Source organism: Porites lutea, chromosome 13, assembly GCF_958299795.1.
Source record: "Porites lutea chromosome 13, jaPorLute2.1, whole genome shotgun sequence".
NCBI lineage: Eukaryota > Metazoa > Cnidaria > Anthozoa > Scleractinia > Poritidae > Porites > Porites lutea.
The window spans coordinates 19,584,439-19,605,018 of NC_133213.1; the positions used below are offsets into that span (position 1 = coordinate 19,584,439).

At 39.8% G+C, this 20,580-nt stretch overlaps 1 protein-coding gene across 1 annotated transcript; it reads left to right on the plus strand.

The window, feature by feature from the left end:
- The first annotated feature begins 859 nt into the window (after positions 1-859).
- LOC140922507 (uncharacterized) lies at positions 860-16,975 on the plus strand. Its single transcript, XM_073372485.1, has 3 exons — positions 860-3,172; positions 13,117-13,945; positions 14,081-16,975. The coding sequence occupies exons 1-3, from the start codon at positions 923-925 to the stop codon at positions 15,328-15,330; spliced, it is 4,329 nt and encodes a 1,442-aa protein (XP_073228586.1). The 5' UTR covers positions 860-922; the 3' UTR covers positions 15,331-16,975.
- The last annotated feature ends 3,605 nt before the right edge of the window (positions 16,976-20,580 follow it).

Sequence of the window (20,580 nt, forward strand, 5' to 3'; positions counted from 1 at the left end):
ATGTTACGCCATACTGACGAGCCCAAAGAGGGTGAAACAGCCGTCTATGGCTACAATCCCGCCCTGTTTTGAGTTCTTTCGGTGTCGTGTTGATGTCTTGCAGAGTTCGGCTCCTGGTTAGCCTGCGAAAACATCCGTTTCTCCTCGCTCTACGCCTTTGGGGACGTTTCGCAGCGGCGAAGGACGAGGAGAGACGGATGTTTTCGCAGGCTAGCTCCTGGTCTACATTAGTATTTTTGCTGATCAGGTCTTTGTAGATCCTACGTTCTTCGGAATATTCGTTTGCGGTCCTTTGCAGTCCCTTGTGGTTAATGTTTGTACTTTATGAATTTTTGGGCCGTAGATCTTTCATAGATCCGATATGCTGTAATTTTCGCATGGTTTTGCCCATGTTTTTTAGGTTGGTTTTGGCGGTTTTTGGCAAACTCTTTATTTTCTCTGTGAGACACCAACTTCACACTTGGACTCTTGTCCCCCGGAAGACACGTGGTATGACGTGTGGGTGTTAGGAGTTCTGGGTCAGGGCTAAAATCAAGCTAAATCAGAGTGCGCGGAAATTTTTTCATCAGAGCCTGCCTCTGGTTACGCCATACTGACGAGCCCCAAAGAGGGCGAAACAGCTGTCTATGGCTACAATCCCGCTCTGTTTTGAGTTCTTTCGGTGTCGTGTTAATGTATTGCAGAGTTAATTTTCACGTAGTACGATCAGCATTGCAGTATTCTGCATGTTTACAAAAAAAAAAAAGCGTGCCAACAGCAACATGCATTGCGTGACTCCGACCCTCGTTCCCAGGGCAATTTCATCCCCAGGGTCTTCGGCCACAGCAAGGCATCCTTTTTGTCGTAATAGCTGAGTCATTGAAGATAGTATTGGCACAAAAATTGTAGGAACTTGTTCCGGAAAGAGCAACTTATTCTTACTATGGCAGAAAAGCTCCTTTCTTGCTTTCGACGGAGAAGAACAAACAGGTCAAACTTCAAACGCTTTCGACGGAGAAGAACAAATAGGTCAAACTTTAACGTATACTCACATGACCCAAAAGAGAAGGTCTTTGAAGCTACAAAATCTGCAGATGCTGTGCTCCTTAATGAAGTTCTTCAGGAAATGGATTGTACAGAAAGAATTGCTTTGTTAGCTGTTGATGAAAATTCAGAACACACACCATTGATAAGTGCTGTTCGAAATGGAAATCTTGACTGTGTGAAAGTACTTGTGAAGTATGGAGCAGACGTCGAAGGTCAAGCATACTCTTTTGATTGTGGGGAAAGAAGGTTTCGTAATTTTCGTTTTGAACGTTGCACACCCTTGTTTGCTGCGGCTGCCAATGGATATCTCGATGTTTTGACTTACTTGGTTGAAAATGGAGCTGATGTCAATGCAGTGACAAGAGACTTCGTGGATACACATAGGGACAGAAGTAACAGTCCTCTGACGATGGCAATTAAAAGAGAACATATTGATACAGTGAAATTTCTCGTTGATCAAGGTGCTGATGTAAATTTACAAGTCAAAGGTGGCTCTACCGCTCTTCACATTGCAGCAAATCAACATTTTGATGCCTTACGTATTTTGATTAATAGTGGCCGTGCTGATGTCAATGCATATTCAGATCACAACGTCACCCCTTTGATGATAGCATGTCAATGGGGCTGTGTCAAAGCAGTGAACTGTCTTCTTCAAAATGGAGCTAAAGTAAATCTTCAATGTTCTCCATGTGGTCAAACAGCCCTTCATTATGCTTTGCGGCCGTATAAATATGGTCTTGATAATAGTTCATTAAGAGACGAAATTATCAGTTCCCTAATTAAAAATGGAGCTGATGTTAATTTGGGAGGAAGTGATCATCACAGTTACACCCCTCTGATGCTAGCTTGTAGGGCAAGTTATCTAAAAACAGTAACTTTTCTTATTGATCAAGGAGCTAATGTAGATCTTCAAGATGAAAATGGTGACACAGCCTTACACTATGCTCAGTATTCCCAAAGCAACCTATTTGAAAATCAAATTGTAAGTGCACTTTTAAATGCTGGAGCATCCAACTTGTGCAACAATAAAGGACTGACACCACTTCTTCTAGCCAGTAATATTGGCAATGTGACTGTGGTAGAATGCATAATCAAGCAAACTGAAATAACTAAAGAGCAAAGAATTGATGCACTAGAACTACTTGGAGCAACCCTTGCTCTAAAGCAGCAGTACTCAGTGTCTAAGTTCAAGTTTGTTAACAAAGGATTCATGTACATCAAACGTGGCATGATAGAAAGGTTTGCTAATCCTTCCAATCCTTTGTTGAAACAGCACATAGAACCTATTGCAGCTTATCAAAACAGAACAGAGAGTCAGACTCTTAAACAACTTGCAAAGATAAAACGTGACAAGGATGCGATCATCATGGAAAGCCTGATTGTTAGAGAGAGAATACTTGGAAAAAACAATGTAGAGCTACTTCCACAAATTAGATGTGTTGCTCGTTACCATGAGAACAAGGATTTTTCATCATTTTTCTCACTGCAAAGACATGCAATCAAAATAGCCCAGAGTTCCGATCAAACAATTTTTTATGATTTATGTGCCATAACCATGATAGTTTGGTGCAAATGGTTTCGTCTTGTAAAATTGGATGCTTTTGTTGACTGGTTTGACCAAATTATCCATGATTTTGAACAAGAGATACAAAGAGCTGAGATGAAAGGTCATGGAATCAGTGCTGCATGTAGGTTGAATCAAGATGAACTCTCGTTGAAACTTATTTTGATGATCAGTAAGTTTGACCGTGATGAAGATGGCAAACCCTCAAGTGCAGCTTTGTTGTTTTTGAAAACTCTCTGCAACTTTAATCCTCGAGATTGTTATGGGAATACACTTTTTCACCAGTTTGTAATACAACAGTGCAGATTCCCATCATATTCCTACACTGGGACAATGAAGCTACTTTTAAGTGCAGGATTCAATGTTAATGCCATCAACAGAAGAGGAAATACTCCTCTTCACCTAGCTGTCACTTTTAAACCAACGAGGAGAAAGAGCTTCCGTAATCTAACTGACATGTTGGAGGTTTTGTTTGATGGAGGTGCTCATCATGATTTTGTCAACCGAGACGGTAAAACACCCATGGATATGGCTCAAACTGATAAAGCTCGCGTGATTCTCTCTAAAAGAAGAAAACTAGAGGTAAAAGGCATTAGTGTCGTGCCAACGCTGTAAAAAAAAATTGGAATTCCATATTTATTTTTTATTTTTTATTTTTTTTAATATTTTTTAATTAAAGCATTTCTTACGTTTACATACAAAATAGAAATTAAGAAAGAGAAAAACACACACACACGCACACATGTGTGCACACACAAATATAGTACAAACAAAAGAATACAAAGCTAAACAAAGCTATTACAGCAGTACAGTTACTTGGTATGTAAATTACAATGACAGAATTCCATATTTCTGGTTGATGTACCTTTTGAAGCACTGGAGAAGTATTTATTATGAATTAAAATGCATAATGATTATGCATTTTAACCCGGGGTTGGGGCGGGGGGAATACTCTGGATCTCAATATTATTGACAGGGATGATCGACGGATTTTTTTGGATTTGAAATTTTCGATTTCAGGATTTTTTTGAGTAGGAAAATTTTTGCAAGTATTTTTTTAGGTAGCTTGATTTAAGTGGGGATTATATTTGGTACTGAAAACAATCTGAAGATTCATGATTGTTCCCCCATAACCAGGCCGCGTAGTTCCGCGAATAAAGTAAAAACCAAACTGATTTTGTGACCGTTGTAATATCTATTGTATTACACTGCATCTTTTTCTTAAAACTGGTTAATATACAATCAATCATGTCAATAGTCTGAAAAGTGTCCCGGGGTTTAAACCAACGCTTCAATTCATTTTTTGTTGTCCCCGTTTATCTCCCGGCTTTTAATATACAGTAGTCACTTGATGTTTTTGTTGTAACTGAATATGTTCTTGGGTGTCTCGAGTGTTGTTACAGTGACCACCAGGTGTTCACAGTTTTGCCGGCTTGACTGCAAGTTAATTTAGTAAACTTTACTGTCTAATACTAAACCCAGGGGGTACTGAACAAAATTTTATACCAGGAGGGCTATCTCCTGAGATCCAATCCCTTGACCTTTTATATACCATTTCTGAGATAAAAGGTATTCCTTTCGTGTACCTTTTGTCAAAAGATGGTACCCCTTTCACGTACTTGTTTAGAACACTGCATCCCTTTCAACTGCTGTGAATTGCACCATCTTTTAATCACTAAACCAGAAAGTTTTCTTTTTTTTTTTTTTACAATCACTTCAACCTGTGAAACCTTACCTTTCAAATACCTGGAACCTGAAAAGGGTACCCATTTCGGGTAGAGCCTCCCCCCAGTATAGACCGGTTTAGGGAGTACCTCTTAGAGTATTAACCTAAAAAACTTAGTAATTCATAAATATAGTAATTTCTCTATATAAACTTCATTAATTTGTTGGTTAGTTTTCACTCGTGCGTATTATAGCTAAACCATTGAGGATAAATATTAGAAAGGGAGGGGGCGGGATTGGGGCGAGTAGAAAGGGCCTCCTCCTTCTTTTGTATATTTCTCCCCATGGTCTCCCCCTTTTAGGCGTTCCATGCTGGCTATGCCAAAAAGACAGTTTGAGTCTTGAAAAGTATCTATATTTTTCTGCCGAAGCAAGAAAACTTTTGTGCATTGCTCTCTCTCAACCCACCTCATTAATTTTTTCCCGGTATAGCTGTCATTTTTGGCCACTTGGAGCCTGGGAACAGGGAATTGAAAGAACATAGGGAGTGATGGGATGGAGGAAGAGAACATGTGAGGTTGAGTCCTGCAGGCTACTGTTAGTGAAGCTGTTGGTGAACTGTTGGTCAACAGCCTGGCAGAGGGGGGGGGGGGTACTCAACCAAATTTTATACGGGGAGGCTCCGCCCCGAGGTCCAAGCCCTTACCTTTTTATAGACCATTGTTCACAAAAAAGGTACCTCTTTCGTATAGCTTTGACAAATGGTACCCCTTTCACAAACCTTGTTTAGATCTTTGCACCACTTTTAACTGCTGTACATGCACTTTAATTTAAATAGGAATCAATCACAAAAAGAGAACGTTTCTCGACTTTATAACGGCATAAAATTCATCTGTTAGCCCTTTGGGCCCTTTCACAGGCCCAAACGACAGATTTCCTTACTCTTTCGTATACTTCAGCGAGTAAAATCCCTACCCTTTCATAGACCCGAAGACTGAAAAAAGGTACCCTTTTCGGGCGGAGTCTTCCCGTACGAGCCGTTATAGGGAGGGGGTTGAGATGCAAGACAGCCTTTATTAATAATATTAATGAAGAATCCATACAATAAATTTACTAAATAAGATGGCAATCAAATGAATTAGTCCAATCATGTATTTTGAACTGGAATCTTCCCTGGCTGGTTTTATAATGTCATCATAGGAGGGTAAGAAATTATCTAACCCCGCGTCTTCTTTTCTGTTTTGAAGATTTTGAAATGGTGGGTGTCCTGTGATGGCACGACACACGATGGAGATGGAGACTGGGAGCTAACTATCTAAAATCTACCTAAAATATCTTCATGTAACATGTAACTATGTGTCATTCAACATAACTATGCATCACTACCCATCACCACCTATCACTGTCCATCACTACACATCACCACATATCACTACATATCACTACACATCACTACATATTACTACAGATTACTTATCATCACTACCCATCAATACACATCACTACCCATCGTTACACATCACTATCCATCACTATCCATCACTACCCAGCACTACACATCACTATCCATCACTACACATCACTACCCATCACTACACATCACTATCCATCACCTACACATCACTACCCATCACTACACATCACTATCCATCACTACCCATCGTTACACATCACTATCCATCACTATCCATCACTACCCAGCACTACACATCACTATCCATCACTACACATCACTACCATCACTGTATATCACTATACATCAATGTCCATCACTACACATGACTGTCCATCACTATACATCACTACCCATCACTACCCATCACTATCCATCACTACCCATCACTACACATCACTACCCATCACTACACATCACTACACATCACTGTCCATCACAACACATCACTATCCATCACTACACATCACTATCCATCACTACACATCACTGACCATCATTACACATCACTGTCCATCACTATCCATCACTGTCCATCACTACACGTCACTGTCCATTACTGTCCATCACTACACATCACTGTCCATCACTACACATCACTGTCCATCACTACACATCACTGTCCATCACTACACATCACTGTCCATCACTACCCATCACTACCCATTACTACACATCACTGTCCATCACTACTCATCACTGTCCATCACTACACATCACTTTCCATCACTATACATCACTATACATCATTATCCATCACTATCCATCACTATCCATCACTATACATCATTATCCATCACTATCCATCACTATCCATCACTACACATCACTGTCCATCACTACCCATCACTGTCCATCACTACCCATCACTATCCATCATTACACATCACTGTCCATCACTACCCATCACTACACATCACTGTCCATCACTACACGTCACTGTCCATCACTACACATCACTTTCCATCACTATACATCACTATACATCATTATCCATCACTATCCATCACTATCCATCAGTACACATCACTGTCCATCACTACACATCACTGTCCATCACTACACATCACTATCCATCACTACCCATCACTACCCATTACTACACATCACTGTCCATCACTACCCATCACTATCCATCACTACACACCACTGCACATCACTACACATCACTATCCATTACTATCCATCACAACACATCACTACACATCACTGTCCATCACTACACATCACTATCCATCACTACACATCACTATCCATCACGACACATCACCGTCCATCACTACACATCACTATCCATCACTATCCATCATTACACATCACTGTCCATCACTACCCATCACTATCCATCACTACACATCACTGTCCATCACTACCCATCACTACCCATCACTACACATTACTGTCCATCACTACCCATCATTCTCCATCACTATCTATCACTACACATCACTGCACATCACTACACATCAATATCCATTACTATCCATCACAACAGATCACTACACATTACTGTCCATCACTACACATCACTGTCCATCACTATCCATCAATACACATCACTCTACATCACTACGCATCACTGTCCATCACTACACATCACTGTCCATCACTACCCATCACTATCCCTCACTACACATCACTGTCCATCACTACCCATCACTATCCATCACTACACATCACTGTCCATCACTACACGTCACTGTCCATCACTACACATCACTATACATCACTGTGCATTACTACAAGTCATTATCCATCACTACACATCACTATCTATCACTACACATCACTGTCCACCACTACACATCACTATCCATCACTACACATCATTATCCATCATTACACATCACTGGCCATCCCAACCATCACTACACATCACTATCCATCACTAACCATCACTACCCGTCACTACACATCACTACACATCACTACACATAACTACCCATCACTATCCATCACTACACATCACTGTCCATCACTACCCATCACTATTCCTCACTAGACATCACTGTCTATCATTACACGTCACTATACATCACTATACATCACTACCCATCACTACACATCACTAGCTGTCCATAACTATCCATCACTATCCATCACTACACATCACTAAACATCACTGTTCATCACTACCACATCACTATTCTTTTCATAGCTTGAAGAAGGCTAAAAATTGGTAGATGACCGTTCTTTTGATGTAATATATCAAACATGTGATGCAGTGTTTTATCACCAGATGAAACACCGAGAAGAGAGTTGAAAATACGACGCGCAGCGGTACTTCGAGGTGTTTTATCTGGTGATGAAACACTGTGCCGAATGTTTGATATTTCTTCTCAAACAAAATTGTTTTTGAAGGAGAAATTAAGGGTGCAAAAATGAGCAGTTTTTCATCTGATATTTAAACACTCATTAAACAGTAATTTCCTTGAATATGAATTATTAATGATTTGAGAAGTACATTGAAAACTAGTTTATTGTTTAAATAGATCACTAGAGCAGCGAGTTAAGAACATGCTTTGATGCCGCACAAAATCTTATGAGGAGTAAACTAATCAACCGAGAACCTACCCAAACCTGTTATAGTTTTTCTTCGTCTTGCCAGTTTCTGAAGTACAAGTTGAAGGCGCTGCTATAAAGGAAAGCCATGTGAATGCAAACGATTAACGGCTTTGATTGCTCAAAGGCATTTACGCTTTCTTTGATTGGTTATCCTTCCACCTGTGATAAAAAGCTGTACGCCATTCTTATTGACTGTATAAGCTCTTCTCATGCCTAATTTCATGTTATGGAAGACGTTAGGTACGACGAAATTTCTTTCTCTTTCTACACTTGAGTGCGGTCCCCAGGAAATCAACTCTAGGGAAATTAACCTACAGTAGACATTTTCAGCGAGTTGTAATAATAGCGACAAAGTCTGAAAAAGTGCTAATTCATTTTAAAAGTGATCTTTTCGTTGCCGTCGCCATCTTCACGGTGTAGTCGTACAAGGACGGTAAAGAAATGTATATAAATGAGTGACGTACCTGCAAAGTTGATGTCTTGCGTAATAAAATTAAACCCGTATTGCTTTCTCGTTGCTGTCGCCGTCGTCGTTGCTGGAAGCTTTAGCAACGACGACGGCGACGGCAACCAGGACGTCAAAAAAGCAATAGGTTTATTACGCAAAACAACAACTTTGCACGTGCATAACGCTTTTTTGTACATTTCTTTGCCGTCCTTGCACGACTACGACGTGAAAATGCCTAATTACAAGTTTTATGGAGGACGTAGACAAGCGACGACGAATCTCTTTTCCTCCTCTAAACTTGAGTGCGGTCCTCAAGAAATCAACTCCAGGGAAATTCGCCTACACTTGCCATTTTCAGCAAATTAGAATAAACGCGACAAAGATTGAAAAAACGGGAATTCATTTTAAAACTGACGTTTTCGCTGCCGTTGCCGTCGTCGATGCTAAAGCTCCCTGTGCGGCGCGAACCGAACCGCGGTTTTGGCATACCCCTCATAACCCAATATCACAAAGAAAAATAATCAATAAAACTTCTTATTTCAAAGTATAAGGCACATAAGTACATGATTTTTGTTGTTGCTAATTCTTTTTCACGTATAGGACTAAATCCTTCAACCATAGGGAAAGTCAATACGGTATCATCAGTCAAGTTATGTAATGCAGTTACAGCGTGTTGAAACTGCCAGAGAACTCAGTCCTGTAATATTATTACAGCTTAAAACTACAGTGGTCGTTTTTTAAGCAAAAAGAGCATGTTTATTTGGAAGCACTTTTTAACATTTTCTTCTTTTACTAAACACTTTTGTCTTTATTGTTTAGTGACTAGTTACAGAAACATTGCTTAATATTGAAGCAAAAATATAAAGGGCACTTTAAAGGAAAAGTGGCATGGTCACTCTGGATAACAATCTGAAAATGGCTTATTCTTTCTTGAAAAAAAAAGGGGGATTATTGCGAGTAAAAACTTGCAAGAGGTGACAGCCCGCACATTTTCACCGGCGTGAAACCTTTGAAAACCTTTTACATATTGCTCCATTGCCGGAGACCTCTTTCAGGGACCTTACAGTTTAAAATTTCAACCATGATATAGCTTATATATAGCGGACCAAGATACAGCTCGGTACAGTTTATGTTCAGCAAGGGAAAATTGTGTAAGTTGAGCAGAACGTTTAAAATGTACAATAGACAATTTGATGGATAGTAATGGGTAGTGATGTGTAGTGATGGGTAGTTATGGATAGTGAAATAAATATGTAAAAGGTTTTCAAAAGTTTCACGCCGGTGAAGATGTGCGGCCGTTCACCTCTTGCGAGGTTTTACAGTGAGGTGCAGTGATGGATAGTGATGTATAGTGATGGACAGTGATGTGTAGTGATGGACAGTGATGTTTAGTGATGGATAGTGATGTGTAGTGATGGATAGTGATGGGTAGAGATGGACAGTGATGGGTAGTGATGGACAGTGATGTGTAGTGATGGTTAGTGATGTGTAGTGATGGATAGTGATGTGTAGTGATGGACAGTGATGTGTAGTGATGGATAGTGATGTGTAGTGATGGATAGTGATGTGTAGTGATGGACAGTGATGTGTAGTAATGGACAGTGCTGTGTAGTGATGGATAGTGATGTATAGTGATGGACAGTGATGTGTAGTGATGGATAGTGATGTGTAGTGATGGACAGTAATGTTTAGTGATGTGTAGTGATGGACAGTGATGTGTAGTGGTGGATAATGACGCGTAGTAATGGAGACTGATGTGAAGTGATGGATAGTGATGTCTAGTAATGGACTGTGATGTTTAGTGATGTGTAGTGATGGACAGTGATGTGAAGTGAAGGGTAGTAATGGACAGTGATGTGTAGTGATGGGTAGTGATGTGTAGTAATGGATAGTGATGTGTAGTAATGGACAGTGATGTGAAGTGATGGATAGTGATGGACAGTGATGTGTAGTGAAGGGTAGTGATGGATAGTGATGGGTAGTGATGGACAGTGATGTGTAGTAATGGACAGTGATGTGAAGTGATGGATAGTGATGTGTAGTGATGGACAGTGATGTGTAGTGAAGGGTAGTGATGGATAGTGATGGGTAGTGATGGACAGTGATGTGTAGTGATGGACAGTGATGTGTAGTGATGGATAGTGATGTGTAGTGATGGATAGTGATGTGTAGTGATGGACAGTGATGTGTAGTAATGGACAGTGCTGTGTAGTGATGGATAGTGATGTATAGTGATGGACAGTGATGTGTAGTGATGGACAGTGATGTGTAGTGATGGACAGTGATGTGTAGTGATGGACAGTGATGTGTAGTAATGGACAGTGATGTGAAGTGATGGATAGTGATTTGTAGTGATGGACAGTGATGTGTAGTGATGGAAAGTGATGTGTAGTGATGGATAGTGATGTGTAGTGATGGACAGTGATGTGTAGTGATGGATAGTGATGGGTAGTGATGGGTAGTGATGGATAGTGATGGGTAGTGATGGACAGTGATGTGTAGTGATGGATAGTAATGGGTAGTGATGTGTAGTGATGGGTAGTTATGGATAGTGATGGATAGTGATGTGTAATGATGGATAGTGATGGGAGGGGATGTGTAGTGATGGATAGTGATGGGTAGTGATGTGTAGTGATGGATAGTGATGTGTAGTGATGGATAGTGATGGGTAGTGATGGGTAGTGATGTGTAATGATGGGTAGTGATGTGTAGTGATGGATAGTGATGGGTAGTGATGGACAGTGATGTGTAGTGATGGATAGTAATGGGTAGTGATGTGTAGTGATGGGTAGTTATGGATAGTGATGGATAGTGATGTGTAATGATGGATAGTGATGGGAGGGGATGTGTAGTGATGGATAGTGATGGGTAGTGATGTGTAGTGATGGATAGTGATGTGTAGTGATGGACAGTAATGTGTAGTGATGGATAGTGATGGGTAGTTATGTGTAGTGATGGGTAGTTGTGGATAGTGATGGACAGTGATGTGTAGTGATGGATAGTGATGGGTAGTGATGTGTAGTGACGGGTAGTTATGGATAGTGATGGGTAATGATGGATAGTGATGTGTAGTGATGGATAGTGATGGTAGTGATGTATAGTGATGGGTAGTGATGGATAGTGATGGATAGTTGTGTAATGATGGATAGTGATGGATAGTGATCGGTGGTGATGTGTAGTGATGGATAGTGATGGATAGTGATGTGTAGTGATGGGTAGTAATGGATAGTGATAGATAGTGATGGATAGTGATGGGTGGTTATGCGTAGTGATGGATAGTGATGGATAGTGATGTGTAGTGATGGGTAGAGATGGGTAGTGATGGATAGTGATGGGTAGTGATGCGTAGTGATGGGTAGTGATGGATAATGATGGATAGTGATGGATAGTGATGGGTGGTTATGTGTAGTGATGGATAGTGATGTGTAGTGATGGGTAGAGATGGGTAGTGATGGATAGTGATGGGTAGTGATGTGTAGTTATGGGTAGTGATGGATAATGATGGATAGTGATGGATAGTGATGGGTGGTGATGTGTAGTGATGGATAGTGATGGACAGTGATGTGTAATGATGGGTAGTGCTGTGTAGTGATGGGTAGTGATGAGTAGTAATCTGTAGTAATATGTAGTGATGTGTAGTGATCTGTAGTGATGTGTAGTGATGGTTAGTGATGTGTAGTGATGGATAGTGATGTGTAGTGATGGACAGTGATGTGTAGTGATGGATAGTGATGTGTAGCGATGGATAGTGATGTGTAGTGATGGACAGTGATGTGTAGTAATGGACAGTGCTGTGTAGTGATGGATAGTGATGTATAGTGATGGACAGTGATGTGTAGTGATGGATAGTGATGTGTAGTGATGGACAGTAATGTTTAGTGATGTGTAGTGATGGACAGTGATGTGTAGTGGTGGATAATGACGCGTAGTAATGGACACTGATGTGAAGTGATGGATAGTGATGGATAGTGATGGGTGGTGATGTGTAGTGATGGATAGTGATGGATAGTGATGTGTAATGATGGGTAGTGCTGTGTAGTGATGGGTAGTGATGAGTAGTAATCTGTAGTAATATGTAGTGATGATAAGTAATCTGTAGTAATATGTAGTGATGTGTAGTGATATGTAGTGATATGTAGTGATGTGTAGTGATGGACAGTGATAGGTGGTGATTGGTAGTGATGCATAGTTATGTTGAGTGACACATAGTTACATGTTACATGAAGATATTTTAAGCGGATTTTTTATATTCGTGTAGGAGAACACGGATTTATTACCAACTATCGGGGTAACCTCGTCCCCGGGGTTCCAAGGTCTTCTCAAGTTCCGCATACCAAAGAAGCTATGGGAAAATCAGAGTGGTGACGGAGCAACTAAAAGTTCTTCTGAAAACAGAAGCTTATTCACACTATGGCACATAAGCTTCTTTCTTGTTTCCGGCGGAAAATAACTGATGTTCATCCCGTTGGTGATCCAAAACAAAAGGTCTTCGAAGCTGCACAATCTGGAGATGCCGTCCTTCTTGATAAGGTTCTTCAGGAGTTGAATTGTTCAGAAAGGATTTCTGTATTGAGTAAGCAGTTCATTAATGATGACTTTTCGTTACCTGAAAGGGAAGGGTTGCAAGTCACACCGCTAATAGTTGCTGTTGAAAATGGAAATCTCGATTGTGTCAAGGTGTTACTCAAGTACAAAGCAGACATTGAAGGTCGAGGAGATATTAAATATAAGCATTTTACAGATAAATTTCGTCATCTTTCATTCAGTGGTTGTACACCTTTATTTGTTGCTGCTGTTTATGGAAACGTTGAGATTTTGAGGTGCTTGCTTGAGAATGGAGCTGATATCAATGCAGTATTACACTTCGATCAGAATTATTACACACCGCTGATGATGGCCATTAATTATAATCACAGTGATGCAGTAATCTTTCTTATTGATCAAGGTGCAGATGTGAATTTACAAACCAAAACTGGTGCTACAGCTCTTCACCATGCTGTGTGGACATTTGAAACTTCTCTTGAGATTGTGAGTTCCCTGATTAAAAATGGAGCTGATGTTAATGCAAGAGGGGGTATAAATAAATGGACACCCTTGATGATGGCCACCAAGAGGGGTTACTGCAGAATGGTAACTTTCCTTATTGAGCATGGCGCTTATATAGATCTTCAAGATTCAAATGGACACACAGCCCTTCACTATGCTATGGTTAAAGATGAAAAGTGTTTGCTTGGGTTTAAACACGTAGCCTGTTCCAAGCATTCAGATAGTGGAGAGTGGCTTTTTACTTCGCACTGCTCCCCACTATCTGAACGCCTGGAACAGGCTATTAAACACGAGGAGGTTTCTAAACTTTTAGCTACTGGAGCATCCCATTTGTGTGACAATTCGGGATTGACACCTCTTCTGCTAGCTAGTAATAAGTGCAATGTTTTAATGGTAGAGCATTTAATGAAGCAACAGGAAATAGCAAAAGAGCAAAAAATAGATGCGCTAGAGCTTCTTGGAGCTTCACTTGCTTTAAAGCCGCACAAGGAGTTTCCATTTCATGATGTGAAGGAAGGTTTCGAGTACATCAAACGTGGCATGAGAGAAAGGTTTGCTGATCCTTCCCATCCATTGTTGAAACAGCAAATGGAACCTGTTGAAGCTTATCAGAATAGAAAGGAGAGTCAGACCCTTGAGGAAGTTGCTGAGATAAAGCATAACAGGGATGCTATCATCATGGAAAGCCTGATTATTAGAGAAAGAATCCTTGGAACAAACAGTCTAGTATTAGTTTCACAAATGAGATTTGCTACTTTTTACTTTATGAGAAGTAATCTTCGTCTTTCTTTGTTGTTGCTCAGAAAAGAAACCAAAATATGCCTGAATCACAATCTACCAGTATTAGTTGTCACACTATCAGTAATCTCGAGTCTACGGTGGAGATGGTCTGATGATCTTTTAAAAGATGATATTTTTGTGAAAACACTTGACCAAATAGTAAGTGTTATTGTTTCTGCACATGAGATGCATAGAAAGATGATTGAAATAGAACAGGATCCTGCTAAGTGCCAGGTATACATTAACGACCTAAGGGACCTTGTTTGGATAATCAGTAAGTTAAACTGCAGCAGAGTTAGCAAACTGTCATGTGTGTCACCATTTTTGAAAACTCTTTGTAAGGTAAATCCTTGTGATCCTTCTGGGAAAAGTTTGTTGCACATGTTTGTCATATTTCACTGCACTGATCACAGCAATGTTTCCTACACTGATGTAACCAAGCTTCTTTTAAATGCAGGATTCGATGTAAACAGTACTGACAGTAATGGAAATACTGCACTTCACACAATTGCACGTATATCTTCCTACCGTTACTCAAATAGGAGTCATATTACTGACATGTTGCAGGTTTTGATTGATGGAGGTGCTCATCATGATTTTGTCAACAATGATGGTAAAACACCCATGGACTTGGCTAAAACTTATGAAGTTCACATGATTCTTACTGAACAGAAAAGAAAACTAGAATTACAGTGTATTGCTGCCAAAGCTGTCAAAAAGCTTGGAATCCCTTATCTGGGGGTGGTACCCAAAACACTGGAGAAATACATCAGTATGCATTGAAAGGAAACTTTGCACAATTTGTTTCAATAACCTGACCATACTAATATGTATCATTGCAAGTTACTGCATGTCCAAAATGGCGTCTCCGATCTCCATTGCCTACATGTTTGTGATATTGTCTCTTACATTTATAACATTTTTCACTACTTGTCAATATTTTGTAAAAGCTTTGGATATTCGAAAATCGGGAAAACACTCAGCTGCTGCAAATTAACAATAGAAAACCGTCAAGTAAGTCGGGTGCCATTTTGTACTGTTTATAATTTGGCTGGGTTGTCCATTATTTTTTCCTCAGGCTACCAGGCTTTTAATTTTAAAAAAAACTGGTTGCCCACTAAACTTTCTGGTCATCTCGGACGACCTGGTGACTGCTAATTTTGAGCACTTTGTAATAAGATTATGTTCTTGTTGTACATGTGCATGCTTATGGTTTAAACTTAAAAGTGTTATTAAAACCAATCAGTATTGGCTTTATACTGTTTATAGGTTTGGCTATGATGAGTTTTAAAACAAGTTAAAATAAGACTAAGTTATAAGACATTTGATGAGCTCTTAAAGGAGCTGTCATGCAAAATTCATCCATACCGTAAATGATCAATTAAGCGCTGCCACTCAAATAAGCACCACTCTTGAATAAGCGCCGCACCTTTACCGAAAATAGTTTAATAAGTGATGCTCTTAGATAAGCGCCGCGGCGCTAATTTGGGTTATTTACAATTTTAATTTAAAACTACCCACCTTTGATATGGCGCTTGATATATAAGACCTCGATCAACTTGTGAGTTCCTAAGTTTCAATCAGTAGGGAAACTAAACTCTTCATAGTTTTCCAGGTTCATATTATTAAAGTAAAACGTAGTTCAATATGTACATATTTTATGTGAAATTGTGCATATCTAGTACACGCCTCACTTAATTCTCTCTATATTCCCCTCAGTGTTTTACCCATAGTTGAAATAAGCGCCGCTCTCGACTAAGTGCTGCTCTTGTATAAGCTCTGCACCTGTAACAGGGAGAATGAAGAAGCGCCCGGTGCTTAATTGATCATTTACGGTAATTTGAAACTGGCCACTTCATTTGGTTACCTACATTGGAACCCCACTCTACGGCCACCTGTTTAATACAGACATCCCCATATAACGGACTTTTTCTCTAAAAATGACTTGGAATATAATATGGAATAACGAATAATTTGGACACAGGTTAATAAGACAGTACAATGGACACTTTTCTGTATCATGAGTCACAAACTCTGACTCATATAATTAATATTGTCATCAACCCCGCTCTATGGACAGACTTCCTTTCTGTGGCATGCACTGTCATTAACTGAATATCTTACCAATGAAAACCTGACAGACATGGCAGGTTTACAAGCTATCAAAGGTTCTGTCCTGTTTTTGCCTGGCTGACTGTCGCCGGATAATACGGACACTATGGCTAGTTGTCCCCTTGGTGTTTGTATTAACCTCAGTTCCACTGTATCAGTTTTTGACAGCTGTTTGTCTCTATTGCTTAAGTTTTACTTTGACTCAATACATGTCAATCTTTGTAAACATTTTTTTGATACGTTTTTACTCTGTTTGTGTATAACAAAAACTAAACCATTGCTTATCCTATTTTTAATAATTTAGGATAAATATTATTCGCCCATGTTAGAATTCAGTTAAGAATCATCTTGCACTGATTTTCATTTTCAGTGACTTGTCAAATTTGTCTAGGTGGCCATAGTTGCAGTAGTCACTTTGTCAAATGTCAGTGTTTGGTCAGTCCTTCACATTGCTGTCAGAATGACACAAAATTAAAAGAAAGGCCATCTTATGTTGCCATTTCATTTTATTTTCTGTACGTCGCTTTCATAAATCGTTTAAAATTTCGTACAGTACTAACACTGAAAGTTACACCTCATCCATAGATTAACTCCTATGCAGGCCTTGATCCTAAGAATATAATCGCTTAAATGCATATGGTAAAAATCACGTGCAAATGTCAATCAAATCCTTTCCTGTTTCGCAATAATGAACTTTCATGACAGTCGCTACTATTTACATCTTGTTTAACAGAATTTACCCTCCAGGTAGCTGGCCTGGGGCCTCTATAAACTATTGTGTCAAACTTCGCCTATATGAAAAGGTGTGTAAAGAAGTAGGGAATGGAGAAAGAGAAACTTTTAGTCCGTTGTTTTCTCTCCACCTGCCAGCACCTCATTAATACCCGAGTGGAGGTGTCATTTTTGGCCTGTTGGAGCCTGGGAACAGGGGATTGAAAGAGCATAGGGAATGATGGGAAGGGTAAAAAAAGAACATTTGATGCCAAGTCCTGCTACTGGTCAGTTTAAAACACAGACTGCAGATTATTATTTTAACCATGCAAATGAGTACATGACAACAATCGTCCCATTGTTTTCTATCTGTAGTCTACATTTTACACTGCCCCAGCCTGCTACTTTTGGTGAAGCTGTTGGTTGTCTCAGTGGTGTACTGTTGGCTGACAGTTAATTATATATATATATATAGTCAAATGAAAAGATTTCTGGGGGAGCTGTTCTTCACTTTCACACCTACATTTCCCATTCTCCATTTAGGTGCTTACTTTTACAGGTGAGAAAAATAATAATATTCTTATTTAATTTATCACTAGTGGAGCCCAGGGGGGTACTTAAAGAATTTTTGGGTGAGGATGTGCCGCTGGGACCCTGGAACCCTTATCCTATACCAGAGCTAGTTCAAGTGAATTTTGCTACCCCATACTAGACAAAACTCCCCAAATCTCCCCACCCCCCTATCCTAGAGTAGCTGGTTTCCAGAAACTACTTAGGTCACTAGCACAGTCCAGCCAAAACAAAACCGATTTGACTTTTTTATATTTTTGAGTGACAATTCCCGGTTTCCCTAGTCTAGACTAAGATCTTCAACCAATTGATCAGTTTCCTGGAAAATGATACCCTCTTCTAGACCTTAACTCTCTGATTTATATACCATTTCACAGAGATGTCAAGTTCCAGGGAGAAGCTGGCTGGAGATGTTCTCGAGCGCCGAAGACGTGAGCTTTCTAGTAGTGGGGTTAGGGGCATGCCCACCCATGAAAACTTCTAAAATGTGATGTCCCCCAGAACACTTTTTCTGCATTTCGAGGTCATTTTAGGGTCACTCATGTTACAATGACTAATTTCCAGGTAGGAAAAGGCTGAAAATATGAACAAGTTAAATTGTAATTACACCTTTTTTTCTTTATTATGATGTATTTATTTCAGAAATTGTTAACTGAACCCGAGTTCAGCTGGAGATTTTGCGAGAGAAGAGAGAGAGAAGTTTAATATTTGCCAGAACAGGGCCTAAAGGTCAGGGGGCACCCAACGACAATTTTGGGACAAATATCTGTTCGGAAGACGATTTGAGATCTAGAATTTTCGAAACATTTGTTGTAAAATTTCTTGCTTGCCTGGCCTCTCCTAGGATTTTCGGACATCTAAAAAATGGTATAATTGCCTATTTTTAACGGATTTTTACCCTAAAAAGGTCACCTAGAATTTTCGAAAGCCTTTTTTCGGGCTGAAATTTTCGAAAAGGTAAGGTATGATCCCTATAATTTTCGGATCACTAGACTTTCAGCTAGGAAATCTGAACAGATGAAAAATTTTTAGGGGATAAAAATATGCCTATATCTACCGTTTGAATACTAAAATACGTTACTTAAGTGGTTTTGAACTATACTCTCGTTGGGTGCCCCTGAAAGGTGATCCCATTGCAACACCATCAATTTGATCGTACGATCAAGGAGACTCTTCTTATTAGGGATTTAAAACCAGCCCCAGGGGCGGATCCAGGATTTTTTTAGGAGGTGGTGCACTCGTCTCTTGCTCTACTTCAACACCAATAAACCACATAGTTTTTTTTGGCAGAATACCAGTTGTATTAGAAAGCCGCAGGACATGTTATACTTATCTTACTTTGTTTTTAAATTTAACGGCCTCTGAAGCCCTCTGAAGGTGTATGTTGCAGAATTCGAATACGAAACATCAAGTTCGATCAGTATAGAGAACTGAGTCAGTTATACAATGCGTTTGTTATTTCTGATGTTTGTAACCGCAGTTTGTCTGTTATTCCTTTTAAAACGCTTCGATGTATCCAAAGTATCCGGTTTTTGATGTGATCTAAAGAAACCAGGGACGTAGCTACCCCGGGGGGGGGGGGGGGGGGGGTACTCCCACATATGGGCTATATAGGTGCGTGCCGCTGAATAGGGTATGGTTTTTGAGGTTCTCGGACATTAAATAGGGTATCTTTTTTGACCCTTTTGTTTCTGTGTCCCTGGTGTGGTCCTTAGATAGGGTAGCTTAATTGTAGTATCTAATACTGGAGTGTGAAAACGCCCGCCTAAACGAACATTTTTTTAAAACTACGCTTATTCTAGTATTTTATGCTTGATGATATACATCCAATGTTACAGAGCAGAAATAACGTTTTCCTTTTCATGCTATTAATAATTTTGTTTTTTCCTTGAATAGGGTGTCATTTTTCGGCTTTCGGCCTTAAAAAGGGTATCAGTTTTCGCTTTCTTAGTCCTTAAATAGGGTTAGGGTCCACGAACCTTCGCGGCACGCCCCTACCCAAAATTCTCGGGAGTACCCCCTCCCCCCCCCCCCCCCGGGGTAGCTACCTGAGCTACCTGTACGCACGGTACGACGCGTGCGTACCTAAAAAAGTTCGTGCACAAAAAAGATATAAAATGAATAAATAACAAAAAATAGAAAGTTAATTCTAAAAAGAAAGCAAAATATCTAAAGATAATTATTTTAAGAGCACAGTTTGCCTCAATTCATTTAACTCTGGTTGTTTCTTTGAAATATATATTTTTTTTCTAAAACAACGGACTTTTTTTTCCTCTCCACCCAAATGTCGGTTTCCGGAGAAACGAAAGAATTTCATTAATGGACCGAATCTTGAATAACATATATATCTAGTGAAAAGATGACAGGCTTTTTTACTAAAAACGTGCTCGGATTCCTAACCGTTTACGCACATCGATAAATTCTGGGAGCAACGACGAAGACGACTGTGACGGCGACGGCAATGAGCGTGATAAGTAAATGAAAAACAACAAATTTTGCAAGTCCAGCGCTCTTTTTTTACAACCTGTACGAACACGACCTTTTTTATTTCCTTTTGTGCCGTTGTTTGGAGGACGTAAACACAGGGGCAACTTCAATTTCTTCTCTGAGTCCGAACTTGGGTGCGGTCCCCAAGACTCC

Excerpts from the sequence above, each read along its gene's own strand:
- LOC140922507 (XM_073372485.1), top strand. The coding sequence starts at position 923 with ATGGCAGAAAAGCTCCTTTCTTGCTTTCGACGGAGAAGAACAAACAGG. Across the intron at positions 3,173-13,116 it reads CTAAAAGAAGAAAACTAGAG|AAGCTTATTCACACTATGGC; the intron begins GTAAAAGGCATT and ends TTCTGAAAACAG. Across the intron at positions 13,946-14,080 it reads TATGGTTAAAGATGAAAAGT|CTACTGGAGCATCCCATTTG; the intron begins GTTTGCTTGGGT and ends CTAAACTTTTAG.